The following is a 21,851-nucleotide window of genomic DNA, read 5'->3' on the forward strand; positions in this document are numbered from 1 at the left end:
AAATCAAATCTGATATTGTTTTACCTTTTATTTGGTGTGTGGAAGGTGTGCGGAAGAGGGGGTAGTCTTATACAGCGAGTATATAACAAACTCTGTATTTTGAGTGGAAATGTTAGGGGGTCGTCTTATACGCCCAGTCGTCTTATACGCCGGCAAATACGGTAAGATAAATAAGATAATCTGAAGAGATGATCAGCCCTCTAATTGCTTGGATCCCACTGTTTTGCTAATTTACAGAATATCGTCATCAATTTCTTGGGCTTTTCATGTATTACTATCATATCCAATGTTTTGAAAGTATGAAGTTATATAAAGATTTCAGGAAATGATTTACATAAATAAATGCTTTTCAACATTTTTTTCCCTGAAGATTATGCCATCTACAAATATTAATATTTTACTTTTGTACTTGTATATACACACATTGAACAGAAAACCTCTAAGGGATATAAAGCTTAATAAAACCATTCCCAGCCTTCAAGGCATTTATAACCTAAGATTCCACAAATATAAAATAATAATAAAAGCATAAAGTATATTGAGAAAAGACTAAAAAAAGTAGTTCATATGGAAAGCTATCACATTTGAGCAGGGGTAAAGAAAGAGTCATAGTTATTGTTGCATTTGCCTGCTGTTTAAAACTAAAAATGGTCAAAACAGGACTCAACTCAAAATAATACCTTTAAAAAAAAAAGTACTTACTCACTTTTAAAAGAAAATCATTCCAATATTACCACTATTAAAAACAATAATTACCTTCTTGATGGGAGGATTTCCGGATTCCAATCAGGATACCTATTTAAGAATAAACAATATTAATTAACAGTTAAAAATAAGACTAAGGTTCAATTAATCTTTCCCTGCAATGTATCTGTTCAAAATTATGTTTACACAGTGATTTATTAGTATATTAAAATACGAAAGTTTTCTTGGGAGTAAAATATTTTGAGTGTCTAATTCAATACATAAAGTATTATGCTAGTAAACAATTCAGGGAAAAGAAACATATTCCCCATACTTTAAAGGTTTCCAAAGTAGAACAGGCAGTACATATAGAAGTGTTAAGAGGTACAATATACAAGATTAGGCAGGGGATAAAAGAGGAAAAGACAGTTACCGCATTTTGCAGAATTCTAGGGGCACCATTCTACAGAATATAACATGAATGGTACCCTCTACATTGTACCAACTGGTCCTCACAAAGACATATCTAGAATAGGAGGAATCAGGACAGAATTCACAGAAAAGGTTTTACAGGTAGCCTTTAAAAAGGTCTATCAGTAGGCATGAATCAGGCTAGATCTCATGCAATGGCAATACATGAAAAGAGGACTGGAGGCAAAACATGTGTTCTATTCCAGAAACCAGTCTGGCTGCAGCGCGGAAATGAAAAGGAATTATGAGCGGGGGAAAACATGGAAAGGTAGCTCAGAGACAAACTGTGATGGTCCTTGAAATCAGGTAAAGAAGCTGCACATAATAAGTAAAAGGCAATGGGGAATCAATGTATTTCTGAAGTAAAGAGAACATAGAAATGTTTTCAGAACAATCAGAAATAAATATCTGGAATTAGGGGAAAAGATGAGGGCTGAGATATTTAGAAGCCAGGCATGTAGAAGCCACAGCTATACAAGGTCAGACAATTAAGTTTGCAAACTTGTTGCAATGATGTTGCTAACCTTTTCTGAAATCATTATGAATTTGTACCAACTGGACAAACAGTTCACCAAGTTTACTATTTGGAAGTGCTGAAAAGTCTGCGTGAAAGTTAGACGACCTAAACTTTCGCCAACAATTCATGGCTCTTGCATCACGACAACGTACCAGCTCACACAGCACTGTCTGTGAGGGCGTTTCTAGCCAGTAAACAAATAACTGTATTGGAAAATCCTCCCTACTCACCTGATCTGGCCCCCAATGACTTCTTTCTTTGCCCGAAAATAAAGTAAATATTGAAAGGAAGACATTTTGATGAGATTCAGAATATCAAGGGTAACATGACAAGAGCTCTGATGGCCATCCCAGAAAACAACTTCCAAAACTGCTTTGAAAGGTAGAGTAGGCGCTGGTGTCTGTGCGAAGCTTCCCAAGGGGAGTGCTTCGAAGGTGACCGTAGTGATACTCAGTAATGAGGTATGTAGCACTTATTCTAGGATGAGTTCACGAACTTAATTAATTGTCTGACCTCATACATCTATAAAAGTAATATTTCAAATAGGCAATAGCTTTCTAAAACTATTTTTTCTCCAAGGTACCACACTGAAGGTATTAAGCAGTCATACCTGAGCATTAACTATTTTTTAAATCTGTTACCTATAAAAAAGAAAACAATTATTCTTACTGTTCATGTAGCTGACGGCAGCTCTCAATATGAGTAGATGTATTTTGATGCTGAATCCAATCCTATTATAAAAGGGAAAAAGTGCTGAAATTAGAATATTTCTCATGTTGACTAATGAAATAAATAAGGCTGTTAAAATGACATAGCATACTTTTTTCAAAAACTAAACAAATCTAGTCACAAATAGCATTTGGCTACTCAACAAAATTTTAGAAACAAAAACAAAGGCCTCCAAACAAAGGCACTTAAGATCATATACCTCACTGATGCCATTTTAAAACATTTTAATATAGAAAGCATTTTAAAAATCACACCCATGTATACTCATTTTGCAATCAAATATATATTTAAACTTGGAGAATATAAAAGCATGGATCAGAAACAACTCATCTCAAATATAAAAACAACATTCCAAAGAACACCAAAAACTCTATAAATAAAATGGTACCTGAAATGGCATCTTCAAAATATGGGGTTCTCAACAACTTGACCTCTAAAATTCAATCTAATAACATTAACAATAAAAAATCCTACCTCTTAGGTCAGTACCATTCCAAACAAGGTACTCACTATTGGCAAAGGATAAAATTAGTAAAAATATGAAAAGCTGCTACTGATCAAATCTAATTTATTTAAAGGAAAGTAACCCAATTTCGAAGACACAATATATATCCCTTACATATAAAGCTTTACAATGAACAAAATGCGTTCTTATACATTACTTCATTTACAAATTTGCCCTAAAATTACATTCTGTACCCATAAATAGCTCCTGGAAGGTACATCTGATTTTTAAAAAAGCAATACAGTTTTCAAAGACACAGTTCTCCAAGTGAAACAATTAATTAAAAGCAACATGTATATTATTCAGTGTTTTATTGTTTCTCTAGCATTTGGATAGGCAGAACTTACTAAACAGTTCTTACTTGAAAACCTTCCTTGAGAAAAATGTTATTCATTTTCATTTCAAAAAACACTTTATTTTGTCATTGCTGAAGACGAACTAGAAATTTCCACAGTTAAAATCACAGTTGACACTAATTATGGAATCTGCCTTATCAAGAACTATGTGAAAATAAGTGAATGCTACTTGCAATACTCAGCAACAAGTTATAACAAACCCTCAACTATTTCATTAAGACATGGAACTGACTGTTGATTGCAAAAAAGAAATGTTTGCACATCCTGTTCAGCGATACAAATAGAAAGCTAGGAGAGATGGGCAGTTACCAGGTCTCTAGTAATGCTAAAACCCATGTCTTTGACATTAACTCAACACTGTTTACATCAAACAGACACACTAGCAGGAAGAGTGAGCATGATTCATTGGACCACAAGGTGGTTTTGTTTTGTTTTTTTAATAAGCTGTCAACACTTAAAAATCCAGAGATTTTTACCCCCAAATTCAGATTTCCAGGTTTTCTTGAAAATAATATGAAGGTGTAATACTGGATATGTATGTATTCTATACAGCAACTATTAGCCAATGCTGACAGCTGCCCTATTTAAGGCATATTCTTTCCAGTAAGTCATTTCCTAAGTAAGTCATATTCTTACACACACACATACACACAACACACTCTCTTTTAATAGGTCCACTTGACTCACTGACATTACTTGCTTTAAGTTCAGTAAACATATCTATGCCACCTCAGTTTCAACTCTCTAAATAACAGTATGGAAACTGGAAAAGGGACTCAAAAACAGTACTGCCTCTCCAGAAAAGGAGTGATCATTACCTACTAAGTAGGAGATGCTATGAGGACTAGACTTGAGAGAGCCCAGAATCAAGCTGTAAAAATACATACCCATATCAGAGCTCACTCTCTATCCTCCAACTACCTCAAAAATCTTGTCAGTTCTCAAACTGAATTATTTCAGTCAGAAAGACAGTTTTAAAACAAAGAACAGCCTTCTAAACCAAGGACAGTCAAAAACACATAACTTCTAAACTCAGGACAGCTCCTCCTGTAATGTCTAAATCCCAATTTAGAAAAAAAAAATACATTTCATATCCTATTGTTGCTTTTGTCAGGCCACAGCTTTAAAGACTCCATGGATGCAGAACATCATCAAATATTACTTAGCAAGAAAAAATTTGCAATTGGTAATTTACATTTTTATGGCTACATTGGCCAAATTGGCCACATATTTATGTCATATACTCTGTATATAAACACAAGACAGCAAGACATATCACAGAAATGAGAGAGAGTTTGTGTCATCTAAGTCCATGTTCACAAATGCCTATCATTTAATCATCTAGTAGTGAAGAATTCATTCGTTAGTTCCATTGTGCCGTTGTGACTGTTAAAAGGTGTTTGTTTTAAATGGTAATCAATCTCTGTGAACTCTAATGATAATTAAATGATTTCTTTTCCTCTCAGAATTTTCCTTTTATCACATGAACCCAGCCTTTCACCAGGGAAGCCTCAAACTAGGTGCCCTACCCTATCGCAGATTCTCATTCCTATTCACCCTGCGCACTTCAGCCAGATTTAGCTCCTTAAAATATACTTTTAACATGTCACTTTACACATCAAGAACCTTAATTAGCTTCCCAATGCCTCTCAACTGAAGTCTAAACTTCTTAGGCTAGCTTTTCAAGGCCCTTTGTACTTGTTGCTCTATCTGAAATGATATCCCTCCTCCCCTAGATATACTGAAGCCTATTCATCATTCAAGACCCATCTTCAACCTACTCCACAAAGTCTTCCCTTCCAGATCATTCCAATCCAGAAAGACTTGGTGCAGTTAGTCTCTATCCCTCAATTAGTTTTATCTAACTAGACTACACAAGTCTTGTGATGGCAGAAAGTATATTTATACTTCTTTTAAATTACATACTGCTAAATATAATATAGGTGCTGGTAAATTGATAATGCTGGCCTGAACTGATATAAGCCTGAAATTAAGAAAGAAATATTAAATCTCTCTCCCCTACAGCATACCCAAACAAGTTAAATACCATCATCAAACCATTTGTTGGCCTCTGGTTTTTTGTGGTTTTTAAAAATTCCTTAGGTGGGTAATTAGGAGACAATGAGACTGTATAAACTGCTTACAAACATCATCTAAAATTTTCAGTTCTTCATTTGTGCCCCAGCACCTAATAGTCATGTGAAAAACTAGTAATCAGTAAATAGCAGCTGCATAAATGTACACCTTTTCTATTCTACAGAATGAAAATGAAAACTTTTAAGTTCTTTAAGATAATGTTTCTTGGATTCATCATGACTAATTGAAAGTTCAAAATAAATGGAATATAGAGAGCCTAACACAATTCAGTACTTAGGCTAGGGCTTCTTACAGATTATAACTAAGTGTTATGAATTATTCTGAGATTTTTCAAGACTTTGCTACTCCCTTTGGTAGGGTAAGGCAACTACTATTTTATTAGAACTCAGCAAATCTGGCTTAAATGAGGTAGAGAATGCTGTTTTCCTTTGCTGCAGTTAAACTTAAGACAAAAAACACCAGCTGTAGGTATCAGATTCTTGTTGGCTGAAACCTGATGAGTAATATAAAGACAATAAAAGGGCAGCACTGGAAGGAGAAAAAACAAGAGAATTAATATCTAGATTTTTTTAAGCCTATTCAAAATGTATAGCCAATGCTATGGCCTTGAATGAAAGCTTTTTCCTGTGAGAAGTACATTCCTTCCTGGCCATTTATGATATAAATTTACAAATTGCATCAGGAAATAGAAGAAACAGTGGTTTCCAAACATACATAAGTAAATAAAACATACCTGGGAATTCCTACTCAAATCCACCTATGATTACTATCAAACAGTATGTCCTACATTACTCCTCAGCACGTCTGTAAAATACTTCCTTGTAACTATACTAACCACGAAGATACTGAAGACTTTATTTTAAAAGGTTTTTCTCTAAATTTCTATAATTTTACACTCTATTCTGAGCCCACAGCTGGTCCCTTAATAACTCCTCCTGACTCAATTTTGATATGGATTAAGTTATTTTAGGAAGCTCCTTCTCATGCAACAATAAAAATCCTAGTCTAGATAGAGTCAGAAAATATTTAAATTGACATTAACTGTCTTTAGCTCAAGATAGGTAGATACATGGCAAGGCTAGTATACTGTCTCTTCAAAGTGTGCAGTACAAATGTTTTATTCCAGCTTTTTTTAAACTAACAGATTCTCTTTAGATAAAAGTGACTCTCACGTGACAGTCTTATAAGTATACAATTTATGTTATATAAATTTGATGTTGCATAAATTTTCTGAGATAACTAATCAAAAGTTCAAAATAAATGGAAGAACCATGTGGTGTGCCCAGTCACAGGAACACAGAAAGCCTACCGCTCAATTCAGTATTTAGGCCAGGGCTACTCAGATTACAACTAAGCGTTGCTGTCGCAAAGTTAATTTCTGCCATTTCCTTAGTGCTTAGTTAACACCAGCATACATGAGAATTTAGAGGAAACTTGGGCGCTGAGTATCATTATACAGTGATCTTTAAAAACACTCACCTTCAAATGACTACATTCTACGTTACACAGAGAACACAAATGTGGAAATATTCTTGGAGATGCTGCATAATAATCATTCATCATAGAAGGAGTTGGAAGTCTCTTCATCTTCTGGGCATCAGCACGTGAAAACTTTGGTAGCCAGGATGCTTTCACAATCCCAAAGGGAGACTGAATGGGAATGTCAGACTCTGACTGGTAATTCTTTTTACCTCTTCCTGATCCGTGTACATGAGATGAATTAATCACAGGCTCACGTGGGATCCGCTCCTGTGGGCTTACAGCTGGAATCAATTCTGATGAAAAAGGTTGCTGGTTCATAGATGGTGGAATCATTGTCTGGTTAACTGTTTGGCTGACAGATTTTACAGGTTCGAGGACTGACTGTCTTCCTGAAATGCGTAAGCCTGACATCTTGGTTCCACTCTCAACTGGGAAAAAGGACTGATTATTGGAGGATTCACTGGGAAAGTCCATCTGTCGAAACACATCTTCAACAGGAAACATAGAATTACATATCACATTTGGTGCGGGTACAGATGCAGAAATGCTCTGCTGTGACCGAAATTCATCCTTGATCTCATCAGTTGGAAATTCAGGATCATAAATACATACTTCAAGTGGATCTTCCGTGTAGCCGTATTTGCTTGCATGCCCATAATCAATCACATTACTTGAAACTGCCTCACTACCAAGTGTTTCTTTATTTCTGCTCTGAGAAGGTATATTAGGTAATCGGCGCCCCATTTTTCGCATTCTGATATCCCTTAAAATTAATGGCATATTTTCAGGAGTTAGCTGTTCATCAGGATAGCGACTGAGTTCTTCTAAGTCTTCATTAGATAATCCAAAACTTGCTAAGATACTTGAGGCACTCTCTTTTGTATAGCGGCTCTGCACTTTAGGGCTCTGCTCTGTGACCTGTGTTACAGAACTCTGTTTCACTCCGACTGATGCAGGTATCTGATGCTCATCATCCCACCGGCTACCATGAGGCTTCCCCTTCTTCTGTTGTGCTTCATGAAAATCCAATTTTTCTTTGGTCAATCTTGGATCAGTTTGGTGTTGAGTTACCTGAACATTCATTGTCTGTGGTCCCATGTTCTGATAAGATTCATGACCAGCAAATCTGTGTGGAATTCCACAGGCTCTCCCTGCTGGGTAAAATCTTGGAAGACCCATAGATCCAGGCCTCATAAATGGTCCTGGAGGCCTCATCCCAGAAGGGTTAGGTGCTCGTGGCCTCTGAAGTGGAAAGTTTCCTCGAGGATTAAACCTGGGTCCCGACATGGCTATTTTCAAGAATGCCTGATTTAATAAAGTATAAGGTGGTGTTGAACTATGTGAGGCAACGGCATTCAGCTGCTGAAGCGCCAACTGAGTCTTAATCTGAGCAAAGTGCAAAGGAGATGGGCCCAACAGAAGTGGGTTTGCAATGCCCAGGTTCAAGGAATTCACAAGTGGTGCGAAATTTTCCAAGAATAACACAAAGCTGAAAGTTAAAACACAAATATTAGATCATTTTAACTCAAACTACTTAATGTAGTGGGTTCTACAGCCAGTGTAAAACATTTTGAAACACAGCCATGAAACCATTCTGCATTTCATACACTTTTACAATAAGTGCTTACAAGGATTTTAAACTTTCCCAAAAACTTTCTCTTCTTTTTTTTCCGAATCCAGAACACAAACCCCAAACCTGAAGCCAGAGTTCATGTATATTGTGTTGCACTGGGTGCTGTCCTAGGTGCTGAACGGTAATTACAACTTCTAAATAATCTTGAAATACAGTGGGGGTTTATTTCACGCTTTAATACTGAAAAAAAAAGATGAAGGCATTAAAATACTTAGAAAGGCACACACTTAATATGTATGTTATCAGGTGTACACACAATAAAAATAGGAACTGTAAGCCTAAAACTTTACAAGTCCCATTTTTCCAAACACAGCTTCCTTGGAATCACATCTAATAAATTCCATATAGCAATTAGACTATCCTTAAGTTTCTGTGTTAAACATTTGTTTAACATGAAAACTTGTCACATGTTAACTTGACTACAGAGTCTGATGTAAGAGTGTGCAGCAGCATGGAGTTGATTATAACATTTAACATAATATGTAACAAAATCAGTCACCTTCCTCTTGGATTCCCACCACAGTCTGAGTATAGACAAATGTATAATAACAAGATTAACTTTATAGAACATTGTACACATGCTAATGACTGTTCTAAGTGCTTTACATGGATTGGTTCATTTCAATAACCCAGAGACATGTAGTTTTACAAAGGAGGGCACTAAGGCTCAGAAAAGTTAAGTACCTTATATAGATAAAAAATGGCCAGGGCCGAAATTTGCACTCAAGGTAATTTGGCCCCATAATCCATGCTCTTACTACTAACAGATGTGAGCAAGACTATCTTGCAGTTCCCAGGCATTGTATTAGTTAAAACTGGTTGCTGCCTAGCCCATCACAATGCAGTACATTCCAACCCACTTCTCAGAGAAATAACACTTTAGCTATCATTCAGGACCAAGGTCAGCAGTCGCAGTACTTGCCCTTCCTTTCTGATTAAAAAAAAAAAACACAACAAACCACAGACTATGCAAGCCTATGCTTTCTATCAACTCCCTACTTTTATACCTGATAGAAATGCAGGGTGGGAAACACGAGGTCTACAGGCATTTACACCTACTATGGAAACCCACAATATGGATCCTATTTGATGATCATCACTTTCTGATTCAAGCTACAACTTCATCTGTAACTCTATTATATAGTTTCCTCTTTATATATGTTAGTGAAATGTTAATTTGGCAGAGAAATGGGCTTTATCTGGTTAACACTCACCCTTCCAACCATCTTGCATGCTGTCACATTTAATCTTTATAAAAGGCCATTTTGGCCACACCACTCCTGTTCAAATATCCCAGAGAATCTCATTCCCTGTATTTACTTCTTAGCTTTGTTTAAGGTCCAACCAATCTGTCCAATCTCTACCCTTCTAATTTTACCAAACACTTATTCCAGCTAGGCCTTTCCTCCTATTTTGCTCTTCCCACCTGCCTTCATTTCTTCCAATCAAAATACCGTATTCTGCCGTGCGTAATGTGCTCCTGTGTATAACGCGCACCCATGTTTGGGCCCAAACTTCCAGGGAAAAAAATCTTTCACTTTAATTTTTTTAATTCAAATTTTTATTTTTTTACATTTAGGTACTTGTTTTTTGTATTATAAAGGAATTTTAGCATTTATTTTTTTAAACATATCATGGTACAAGAAATTTTATGTAACAAATAATTACGAAAACACAAGAACAGATAACAAGGTACAAGAAATTTTATGCGCCGGTAACAAATTTACGATATTTATGCATCATAGTAGGCCAAGAACTCCACTGTTGCAAGTTCGTTGAAAGTTCAACAAAACCAATTATTGTATTCCAGGGTATTATTTTGTATATGGATACCATCATTGATTTCTCTTAGAGTTACACTTTTAACTCATAAGCATAAATGAATTAAAAACATTTATACAGACATGGAATTAGTACTACCCATGTATATTGTGCATCCTTATTTTTCCCTCACAAATTTGGGCAAAAAAAGTGCACATTATTCACAGTGAAATACGGTAAATAAATAAAACAACCTTGCTCTGGATCTGAGCTGATTTTACTCACTCTTCATCAAAACTTCATCAAACCTTCCTTGACCACCAAGGCCCAGAGTGAGTCTTCCAACAAACTTTTTTATTGCTTATGCCATTTGGGGACTCGTACCTTTTACTATTTCATGTTTTTGTGTTCATATGTGTGGTCTTTATCAACAATCGATTGTCAATTAAAAGCATGCTCATTGTTGTCTTATCCCCAAGGATATAACCCTACTACTCACTCTACCCTCAAATATTTGCTATCTAAATGATCACATCCAAAGTCCTCATAACTGACATATATATTTTCAAACTAGAATGAAACAAAAATACAATAAAAACTACACAGGCTTCTGATTCACTGGATACAAGCAAGAGACACAAGCTTACTGAACAATGATATCCAAATTCTCTGTAAATAATGTTCATTTATAACAAACTCCAGGTCTTTTTAAACAATCAAACTCTTCCAAATATTTTCTCTCCCATAATAAACCAAAGTAGAGATTTCAGTCATCTAATTACTACATGGAACTGTAAACAAGTATCACTGGAAGTATCAACATTTTAAGTTCTTTGAAGGCAAAAACCTATCTATGTATTTCCTAATCTGCCTAGCACTCTTACATTGATGTAAACATAAATTTATAAAATGCAAGAGAGCAGCCCTTCACATACTGTATTCTGCAGAAACTAGTGTCCTATAGGATTGTAGGTCTTCTACAAAAGAGTTCCCTTGTCAAGAAAGTCTGAAGTGTATGCACATGCTACCATTCTTAGAGGGGCACAATGCCTATTTCATATTAAAAGCTCTGAGATGCTATGTTGCTTATCAAAAAGCTTTTTTCATTTTGCACTTCCCCACCTTGAGTTTTTTCTTCATGTATATACCCAGGAGTGATGGTTGAAATATTTAGTAATTGGTAAAGCACAGTAATTTGTGCCTATAGTGTGCAAGCAGGGTCCTGTGTCCCTCCATCCTCCACTCACCTTTTAAATTTTTGGTTGCTGTGCACAAGGTGATGATGGCAGGGCAGTCCTCAGGAAGGGACTAAAAGAGTGGGGAAACAGAGGTCTACCCTTGGGGCAACAGCTACTTACTAATCATGGCAGAATTATTTAATATTGTAACAACTGGCATTATCTGTATCAATGTGTAGTCACTGAATTATCAGTCCTGAAAAGACACTAATCTTTCACAGAACCGTCTAAAATATACTTGAAGAGAAGAATTAAAAAGGCCTTTCCCTAATTAAGGAATTTCAATTATCAATAAGCAGAGGTTTAGTTTGTTTGCATTTTTTAGAAGCCTTAAAAAAAAAAATCACACTAGACTTCCTGTATCATTCATTAGTCCACTGTGAAATCTAACTCGAGGACAGAGTCAAGTTAATAGCCCTAGCTCTCCTAGAGAGATCTCTTTCCCCTCTCTCGGTAAGACAAGTTAGAGGCCTGTTCAGCCATAGCTATTTATTAAGCACTTTCAGGACCTACTAGCTAGAGATAAGAAAGTTTCTCTCCTGGCATGCATATTATGGAAAATCCATTATAAGCAAATATTCTGTGAACAAGTTTCTTTAATCCTCCTGTACTTCAAGCCAATGCTTCTCCTAACCTTTATCCCAACTCCTTCCAAATTTCAGACTTTTAAGTCTATCGTATTCTATTTCCTTTTAATTTATATTTAGTAAAATTTTCAGACAGTAATCCATTAATATAAACTTGTCAAACACCTTATGCTACCATATCATTTCTAATCCTGGTAGAGAGGTTTCTGACAAAGTAGTTCATCAAAACATCATTGTTAAAAGAGAAATTATGATAAATTACTTTACTATACACGTGTTCAGTTGCCTACAGTTCTATTCCCATTACAATGATGGGCATTTTAAATTAGAAACATGAGACACAATGTTGGGCATTGGTAAGAACTGACATACATTTTGGAAACTAGAATAAAAAGTCTGCTTACAATCTGTATGTCAAATAACGTTATCTTCGCTGATTAAAAAAATGAAGTAATTTTAAAATTTTCTTTGCGAATGAAATTTAACTATATTCATATTTCATTTGCATAATTTTCATTTTCATTTTAAAAGTGCAAGTACATTTTTAATCATTTAGGTAAATTACTGTTTAATCTTCTCTCTTAGAGGACATTCACGCCAAATAAAATATTTTTACTAAAAAGGTGCTTGTATTTATGTCAAGCTTCCTACCTATAAAGCATTATAAACTTCACTTAGCAATTATTTAATTCTGAAGCCTTATTTCTTCACATCTTTCTTAAGGACAGGCAAGCCCCACACCATCAGCATCCTTTTCTTTCTTTGTCATTTAACTTTTCTCACCTTTCTCTTGGTTAAACTTCAGCCCTATCAAGGATGCCCCCAGGGTAAAAACTACTTAATACAAAGACTAACACCAGATAGAAACATAGGAATTTATGGCATTCTCAATCCATCCACGGGAATAAAAAGTACAAAAATCAAATATCAGGTCACACAGGATATCTTTTAAGAATGCTAAGAAACTTAGAGAAACTGTCTTCTTAACAATAAATATATCAGAGAGTAATTTCAAATCCAGTTGTCATTCATCCATTTAACAAATAATTGACATTGCTGTTCTAGGTGTAATAGCAAAGTCATTAAACCTGAACAGATCCATTCCTTCATAGAGCTAACACTTCAGTTTTTAAGCTGGAGCTAATATCTCATAAGAATTAGAGAAACAACTGATAAAATATAGTTAGAAATCTCCTGGAACTTTCCCTTTTCACACCTCTGCAATTAGAGGGTTTGCAGAGACTAGAAACTGGTTGAATAAACTATGGTATATATCCATTATTTTGCAGCTGGAAAAAGGAATGCTATTATACATCCCTGTTAGGATGGAACTTAAGGATAAGAACTAGTGGGTTTAAAAAAAACCTTCAAGTTATTTTCCTTTTTTATATTAGCCTATGGACAAGAAATAAAATGAAATGTTGGTTAAAGATGAAATGGCCATACAATAGTATTACATATGTAAATATGTAAACAATATTTCATCACCTATATCTAAAGTCAAGTTGGTTTCTAACCCGAAAATAGGAAATGTAAAAGTCCTGGGTATTCCAAATTTGCTATTAGAAGAAACTCAAGAGGTTTCACCAACAATGGTATAATTTGACAATAATTTTTAAATACTGTTAATATCAAAGAATTTATATAATCAAGGTAAGTGATGGCAAGATACTCTGAACAAAGTTTGAACAGTAAATATAATCTTTATTATCTATAACCATTAAATACACCATTTTCTAGATAACTGAGTTTCATAATAGCTAAAAAAATTAATCCTTTACATTTCAACTTAAATGTTTTTAAAAACAAGTACTTCCTAATATGTTTCAACAAACAATTTCAAATTTTTCAATTTTCTTATTCTTCAAGCCATGTCATGTAATACACAGCATCCACTGTCTTAGGGAGAAATACAGCTTAAAATTAAAAACAAAAAACAAGGGAGGTTCTAAATGAATTTTTTTTCTAACAGCACAGGCCACAGTGTTGAAAGGCTTTTACTGACTAGGATCAGGAACCACACAGAAGACATACATACAAAAGATCTTTCTGGGATGGAGAGGAGCTTCAGAATTTGAAGACGGAGGACAAGTTGTTAATGTTGAAACCAGGGTGTGGAATAACACTCTAGAAAAGTGTTTTGTTTTGTTGGGGGACTGGGGGGGGGGCAAGGAGTAGTAAATTCAAACAGAGAATCTTTCCATTTTTTTAAAGGCCTGTAACCCAAAAAGGTTAACAAGTCCTATTTAGGGGTTTCAGAAGCTAGGCCTTCAAGGCCTAAATTTGGGCGGCTGTGGCAACTTTCTAGGCACTTCTCTCTCCATATCCAATTTTTAGCTACTGGCTCTCTTACACTGCCATATGCCTGATGCTTTTTGTTCTCACTACTTCTGTACATCTCATCTTTGTTTTTTTGGTTGTTGTTTTGATTTTTTTGGCAGAGAGGAGCAGTAGGCAATGTCAGTAGGTTAGAAAACACTGAAAATTTTCTTAGAAGTGTCCAAATCCTGTTTTCCTTTGGGGGATGAGCTGAGGAGGATGGATATATATTGAGCTGCTATGGTCAATAAGTTCTCACAGGATATTTCTTTACCACCACAGATCTGTTTTCCCCTTTTCTGATTTTAATGGAAAGGGATAAAGTCAGAATCATTCACTCAATTTACTAAACACTTTTTGAGTCTAATGAGTCATGTTACACGGTCCCTGGAGTTTTAAAGCCAAATAAAACAGGATTCCTACAGCCAAAGTGCAAGCAATGTAACAAGAAAAAATAAGCCAACTGCAGTACAGTTGTCAGGGTTATTACAATGCTAAAGTATCAGAAAAGAACTTATTTCTGGAAGAGGTAATGAACCCCTGAGTTTAATTTTGTAGGATGAGTAACTTCTGGAGTTTTGAGGGAACAGAAGTGAGATTTCAGATAACAAGGTATAACTAAACAGGTATTTATCAAACTTTAAAATACCCCGGTTTCAAGTTTCTGAATGAAAATACGGTAATGAGACAGCTGTGCTGGAATAATTTTAAAAATTATAAATAAACCTATTAACTGCATATTTCTGACAAAGCTACAAAATTCTGGACCAAGACAAACTATAGCTTTGGTTAAAACATTCAAATCTTTGGTAACCTAAGGATGATTAGATAAAATCATCTATGAACACAGAAAAAAATATTTGATAGGTACCTTTTGGGTTGTCGGAAAAGTCATGACGCATTTTTGCAACGAAAAACAGAAAAAAATACGTCATGACTTTTCCGACAACTCAATATTTCTCTCATGCCAACTATTAGCTAGTTTATATTGACTTTTGAATTTTCTCCCAAAATTATCAAATTTCAACCCTCTGCTCTTTACATCAACAAGGTCCCAATCATTTTATTCACCTTTTGTAATTAATCATAAAATTCTATGTTTTCCAGTCAGTATCTCTAATACATACTTTTCTTTTTTCCTTTCATCACCATCACCACCCTATTACTCTACACCACAGCTGGCCTCCACCCCAATTCAATCACTAATATCTTTAAAACACTTCTTTTAGTAGCACTCTTCTACACGAAAATCCTTTCCACTTTACTGTTGCCTTCAATATATTATCCAAACTCATCAACCTGGCATTTAGTATATAACCTGATCCCAATCTACCCTCCACATCTTACTAGCTAATAATACTTAAGATCTGGTACCGCCAGGGCCGGCTGAGTGGCGCGATAGTTAAGAACTGGCTTGGGATGCCAGAGGGCCCCAGTTCGGATCCCACATATGAGGGTCAGTGACACTGCCCTCCACAGCTAAGATGCTGAACAACAGCTCAACCTGGAGCTGGGATGCTGTGAGTCGCCGGTGACAGCATAGGCTGCAGCCCCTGCTGCAGTGGGTTGCCATGGGCTACCATGTGTAGCCAGCAGCCAGAGTGAGCGGCCGTCCAGAAGCCGGTGACTGATCTGCCTCGCCAGAGAAGAGCGCAATGATGGTGCCAACTTGGGCCAGTGAAGCAACGTCCTCCACAACTAGACTGAAGAACAAAACGATAGCAACTTGTCTGTTCCCCTTCTCCCAATTCCCCAATAAAAAAAATCTAAAAAAAAAAAATCTGGTACCACCAAATTGGTTTATTTGAGATCTCCCGACCATTTCCAACACATTTTTGCTTCCATACTTTATTCATACTCCACTAACTGTAGTACTGCTATCTCTCAGAATCAAACCCACGCGGAGATTTTTTTCTAAGTACCAAGGAGCTGCCCATAAGTTCCACTCTCCCTCCCTGCATTCCTTCATTGAGCAGGGGCTTTTCAGGCAGACATATCACACTCCTGAGCATCAATACCTTTTAAATCTCTGCCTTTGCAAAGCAGAGGTTAAATTGGGGGGAGGGGGGGAGATGAGAAAAGCATAAATTATAAAAATAATTCCTATCCCTGTTCACACACACCTATCTTAATAGATTCACAAAAATACAGTAAAATCGCTAGAAAACAAAACGTATCCTGTAAGAACAATGTAACAGGTGGTCTAGAACCCCAAAGGTAAAAGTAATATAAAAAGTCAGCCACTGTTTGTAAAACAGTATTTTGAAGCAGTAATTCCTAATATTGGGTTGTCGGAAGTGTCATGATGTATTTTTTTCTGTTTTTCGTTGTAAAAATGCATGACTTTTCCGACAACCCAATAATTTCAGTCTTTTAAAAAATAAAAAGCTCAAAATACAGAGATCAGAAAAAAGCAAGCTCCCCAATTACACAGTAATATGCTCCAGTCTAAAGTTACACTTTTTCCTTGGCTATTATAAACTGAAAATACTCAGTTATTCACATAGATCCACTGATGAACTGGCATAAAAATCACATTTTATAGACTCAAGTAATTAATACTTAACAAGTGAAATGATGAATTTGGGATTTTCTTTTAAATAATCTAGAAAAAAACTGGTGTGTGCCAGGGTAGGGGACAGGGGTTGGTGGTGGGTAAGGAAGTTTGATGGAGCAGAACTGGCAAAAATAATTGCTATGGAAGCTCAATGACAATTTCATAAAGATTTACTACCTTTCCTCTACTTTTTTACATGGTTTAACACTTCTAAAATAGAGCTGAAGTGCTAAATACTAAGTATGACATTAACAAAAAAACGGGGGGAAGGGGCAGTATAAAACCAACATAACTTCATACTTCTTAATCTAACATTATTACACCAAGGTCTAACAAAAGCCAGAATCAGCTAACTTATGTTAAATAAGCAATGTATAAATCACAAATGCAGATTTAGGTCTAAAATCTCATTTTAGTTCCTTACTCCCTACACCCATCCTTCCAACCTGACTTAGCTGACTTATCAGTTATTAAGCAGTTTCATATTCCACTCTGTTTCATTTTATCTTTTTGGTAGAAAAAACTAATTTGTGAAACAGAAAATTAAGCAAAACAAGCAAAGCATTCTTGATAAGAAAACTCTGATTAAGAACTAGGTTATGCCACACCCAAGAAAATAAACCCTGGCTTTTGAGAATGATAATGATATAACCTAAAAACAATGTGATAAGTAAGAAGAACCAGTAAGACAAGGGTAAACTTGGCATTAACACCTGGAAAACAACTGAACAACAAATAAAGACAGCCGTTATAAAGCCTTTTTTATTTAACTCCAGGAGCTCTGGCCATAAAGAGGTAGAGGAATTTATGGACAGCCAACTTATGAAATCATTAAACTAACTTGGAAAAACCTGAGTTGAGATCTAAGTTAATTATTAATTCCTTTGAAAACAATTGCAATGAAATATATTAATTAACCTTTTAAAATAATTTTTCCTGATGTTACAAATGCTTGTTATAGAAAACAGTAAAAGTAAATGAAATTCTTACCAATAAAACCGTCACCTAGAGTGAACTAATATTTTGATATAATTTTTCTAGTTTTGCATATGTGCATGCATGCATGCGATGGAAAGGGGAGAAGGGTATACCAAACTGTACTGTATGAAATCAGAACTATACTATTTGCTATTTTCAATCAACATTTTATTTTCCTATATTTAATATTTTTCAAAAACAGGATATTTAATAGACACAAAACATTCAGAACTCCTGAAGAAATTTTTATTATTTTGACAAGTAGCAGTTAAAACTCTTTTCTATGTCTTTTTAAGAACTAAATCATACCACTCTGTAACAAGAAATATTTAATACAATGCCAACCATAAAAATTCTTTCAGAAGCACCGCACCTAGTAGAAACTGAGTTCTTGAGGCAGACATGAAGAAATGGCTTGATGGATTAAAAAGGTACCACCATTAGGTTCCATGAGGTATTTCTGAGATGTCCCCTACCACAGACAATCAAGAACTGTGTTATTTTGATGTAGTCTTTCAGAAGGGAGTCATTAATTTTCTTTAGATATTGGTAAAGAAATCTGAAATCTAAAAGTGTCATCAAAATTAGTCAGCCAGATCATAATGGCTCCATTAGATTCACAATGAAGATTTATATCAAACCCCACACTTGAACTTTATAGCGCTTCATGGTTTACAAAGCACTTTAATATTCATTATCTCATTTGAGCCTCACAAAACCCTGTGAGCAAGGGAATCCCAGTTTAAACATTAAGTAAGGCCTTGGAACTAACTGGTAAGATCACAACTAGAACCTTAACTCTCAGTGTTCTTTCCATGCTGCATTACAGATATAAAAAAAATTAAAATTATTTTATAGCTTTGTTTTTCTACTTATAAAAAATATATGTTCATTACTACCTCCCAAAGAATGAAAAATCACCCTCATGACAAGATTATAGAAAAGTTTTCTATAATTTTACCACAAAGGGAAAACTAACATTAACATTACTTTTCTAGGTCTATACTATGCAGTACTTCATGTGGTATTGCTTTGTTAGAGCAACTGTTTGTCTCAGAATATATAAATCCACATTTGTACCTAAGAATGCAGGTATTACACTGGTTAGTTAATAATACAAGAGTGAGTACATGTCATTCTGTGCTTTCAGCAGTTTAACTGGCACTCAATCTGCTAATCTCTTCTAGTATACAGACAGATTCATTTAGCCAACTCTCTTCTACCATTAGTTTTGTACCCTCGTATCTCACAAAAGTTATCACTCTGAAGATGCTGTGAGTACAGATAGAGCTGTATGTTAAAATGCCAAAATGTGATACTTCAAGAAAACTGTCAAAGAAACAATAAGCAGACAACATTATTTGGTAACATGAAAGGCATCACAAACTTCACTGCTACCTGGGTGGGTTGGTAAACATCATGATTTCAGATTAGGAAAAAAAAAGGAAGATCAACTTGTAATGTAAAGAACACATCACCATGAAAACCATGCAATAGCAACTCCATAGAAATGATTTAATAGTTATTATTTCCAAGAAAACAACTTTTTAAAAAATGATCATGTGCACTGCACACAACATTGTATTCATAGTAACACAACATTGTATTCATAGTAAATGATGCCCCCCAGATGTGCACTGATGGTCATCCTTACTTTGCTACGCTCAATAAATATAACTCATTAATCCAAGAGAAACCACCTGATCCAAGTTGGAACAAAGAAATCTTTCCGGGATTTTTTTAAACCTGGAATGAGAAAAGTAGTGGATGTTGACAAAACTCAGATATTGTTGACAGCGCATTTACTGCCTTAGTGAGGAAGCACATACAATGAAACAAAATAAAGCTGATATAACAGAGGTAAGCAGGACCAAGAGGTAAATACAGTACTGAAGACATTCACTACCCAGTTCCACTTGTTCGGGAGACCTAATGCCCTCCCTGTCATTGGGTTGTTCACGTCTTTTATAAAGAGCATGAGTCAAAAAATGTACCCATCTGCTTAAAATAGGTTTCCAAAATCTTCAATTAAGCATACCTAAACTATCTGGCCAAAAGCGTAAAATGCAAAATGGCTTAAAGTCTTTACAAAATACAAAAGAGCATGTACAGTATGTTACTTTTGTATAAGAAACAGAAATAAAAACACGTCTGCTTATGGTTACAAAAGAAATACAGGTAGGATAAGACAGAAAACAAGTTGGTTACTTATACGAGGTAATGAATAGAAAGACGTGAAAGGAAATGGGAATATTTCACAGAGTACATGTTATTCCACAGTTTTAACTTTTAGAAGCATGTTAACAATCTATTGGGTTGTCGGGAAAGTCATGACGTATTTTTTCTATTTTTCATTGCAAAACTGCATCATGACTTTTCCGACAACTCAATACATTTTATTAAGAATTCAAACAAGAATAAAGGAGGGGAAAAAATCTAAAATTAAAAGCAAACTAATTCGATCATTTTTCAAATGAATACCATAACCCACTGAAGGGGGAAAAGAAAACTAATGTCAATTATGAACCCATTATTTGATTTATATACCCTCAGTTTGGGGGGAGCTAGGAGAAATGCGAGAACTACAAATTCTTACTCTTTTTAGTAGTTTTTTTGTGTGTTTTTTGCTTGTTTTTGTAGTAGTAGTATGGGTGAAGCAGTTCTTAAATTACTTTAGATGATTGAGCAAATAATTAAATGTTTTTGATAGTGCTAGGAAGCAGGGCTCTCACTCTGGAAGACAAAATGGGAGAAAGAAAGAACTGGACAGTAATAAATTACAAACCACTGAGAAAACCAGGAGTCCATAACCCCATACCAACTGAGCAATGTAAATGTAGAGGGACTTCTAAGTTGGAAAACCAACATTTTTGTAACTATCACAGTAGAGGCTGGTTCAGGCAAGAATCACCTATGCATGTTAAATCCAGAGTACAATTTTGATGAACAGTAGAATATTTACATAATCCTAAAATGTCTCTCCACAGATCAGTTAGTTCAAGGGGGTAGGGGGTGGGGGGAAACACATTGACCAAATAGGTGATCAAACATCACCCACAAGGGGCAGATGGACATCATGCACCTCCAAATCTGATACCATGGCGACACACCATCACTTATGTAATTTTTCTGGCCAGGAGTGCATAATCTGAATCTAATCAACAGGAGAAAAAAAAAAATCAGACAAATCCAAAATGAGAAATGGTCTATTAAAAAACAAAAAAGCATCCAAGTTCCTCTGCCACCAGCTCGGCATTCAGCCTGCAAATTCTCATGGCCCTGGAATTTAAAAACACATGAAACATAAAAAAGTTGTAAAGAAATCAGTGGGAAAAAAAGCAGACTGTATTCTTCAAGAGTCAACTTTGCAAAGTAAAGGCTATGGAAATGTTGAAGAGTAAAGAAGACTAAAGAGACATGACAACTAAACGTAATTATCTAATCCTATACTGATTTTATACTGGAGGGAAAAAACTAACAAAAACTACTATAAAGGGGCCGGCCGAGTGGCGCGATGGTTAAGAACTCGCTTGGGATGCCAGAGGGCCCCGGTTCGGATCCCACATATGAGGGCCAGTGACACCGCCCTCTACAGCTAAGATGCTGAACAGCGGCTCAACCTGGAGCTGGGCTGCTGTGAGTCGCCGGCGATGATGCAGGCTGCAGCCCCTGTGGCAGTGGGTTGCCATGGGCTACCGTGTGTAGCCAGCAGCCAGCGTGAGCGGCCAGCAGCCGCAGTGAGCGGCCGTCCAGAAGCCGGTGACTGATCTGTCTCGCCCGGGAAGAGCGCAATGATGGTGCCAACTTGGGCCAGTGAAGCAATGTCCTCACAACCAGACTGAAGAACAAAACGACAGCAACTTGTCTGTTCCCCTTCCCCCAATTCCCCAGCACTGTTCCCATACCCCCAATTCCCCAATAAAAATCTTAAAAAAAA

General features: G+C 35.8%; 1 protein-coding gene across 4 annotated transcripts in view; it reads right to left on the reverse strand.

Annotated features, from left to right (window-relative positions):
* ZNF638 (zinc finger protein 638) overlaps positions 1-21,851 on the reverse strand; it is a 123,497-nt gene that overhangs the window by 50,311 nt on the left and 51,335 nt on the right. For all 4 annotated transcript variants that reach the window (XM_019647634.1, XM_019647638.1, XM_019647637.1 and 1 more), the window contains exons 2-4: positions 6,839-8,330; positions 2,342-2,403; positions 757-795 (exon numbers count right to left, since the gene is read on the reverse strand). In XM_019647634.1, the coding sequence (XP_019503179.1) occupies positions 757-795; positions 2,342-2,403; positions 6,839-8,330 (1,593 nt within the window). The remainder of the gene's footprint in view (positions 1-756; positions 796-2,341; positions 2,404-6,838; positions 8,331-21,851) is intronic.

Source organism: Hipposideros armiger, unplaced genomic scaffold (genome assembly GCF_001890085.2).
Source record: "Hipposideros armiger isolate ML-2016 unplaced genomic scaffold, ASM189008v1 scaffold_114, whole genome shotgun sequence".
NCBI lineage: Eukaryota > Metazoa > Chordata > Mammalia > Chiroptera > Hipposideridae > Hipposideros > Hipposideros armiger.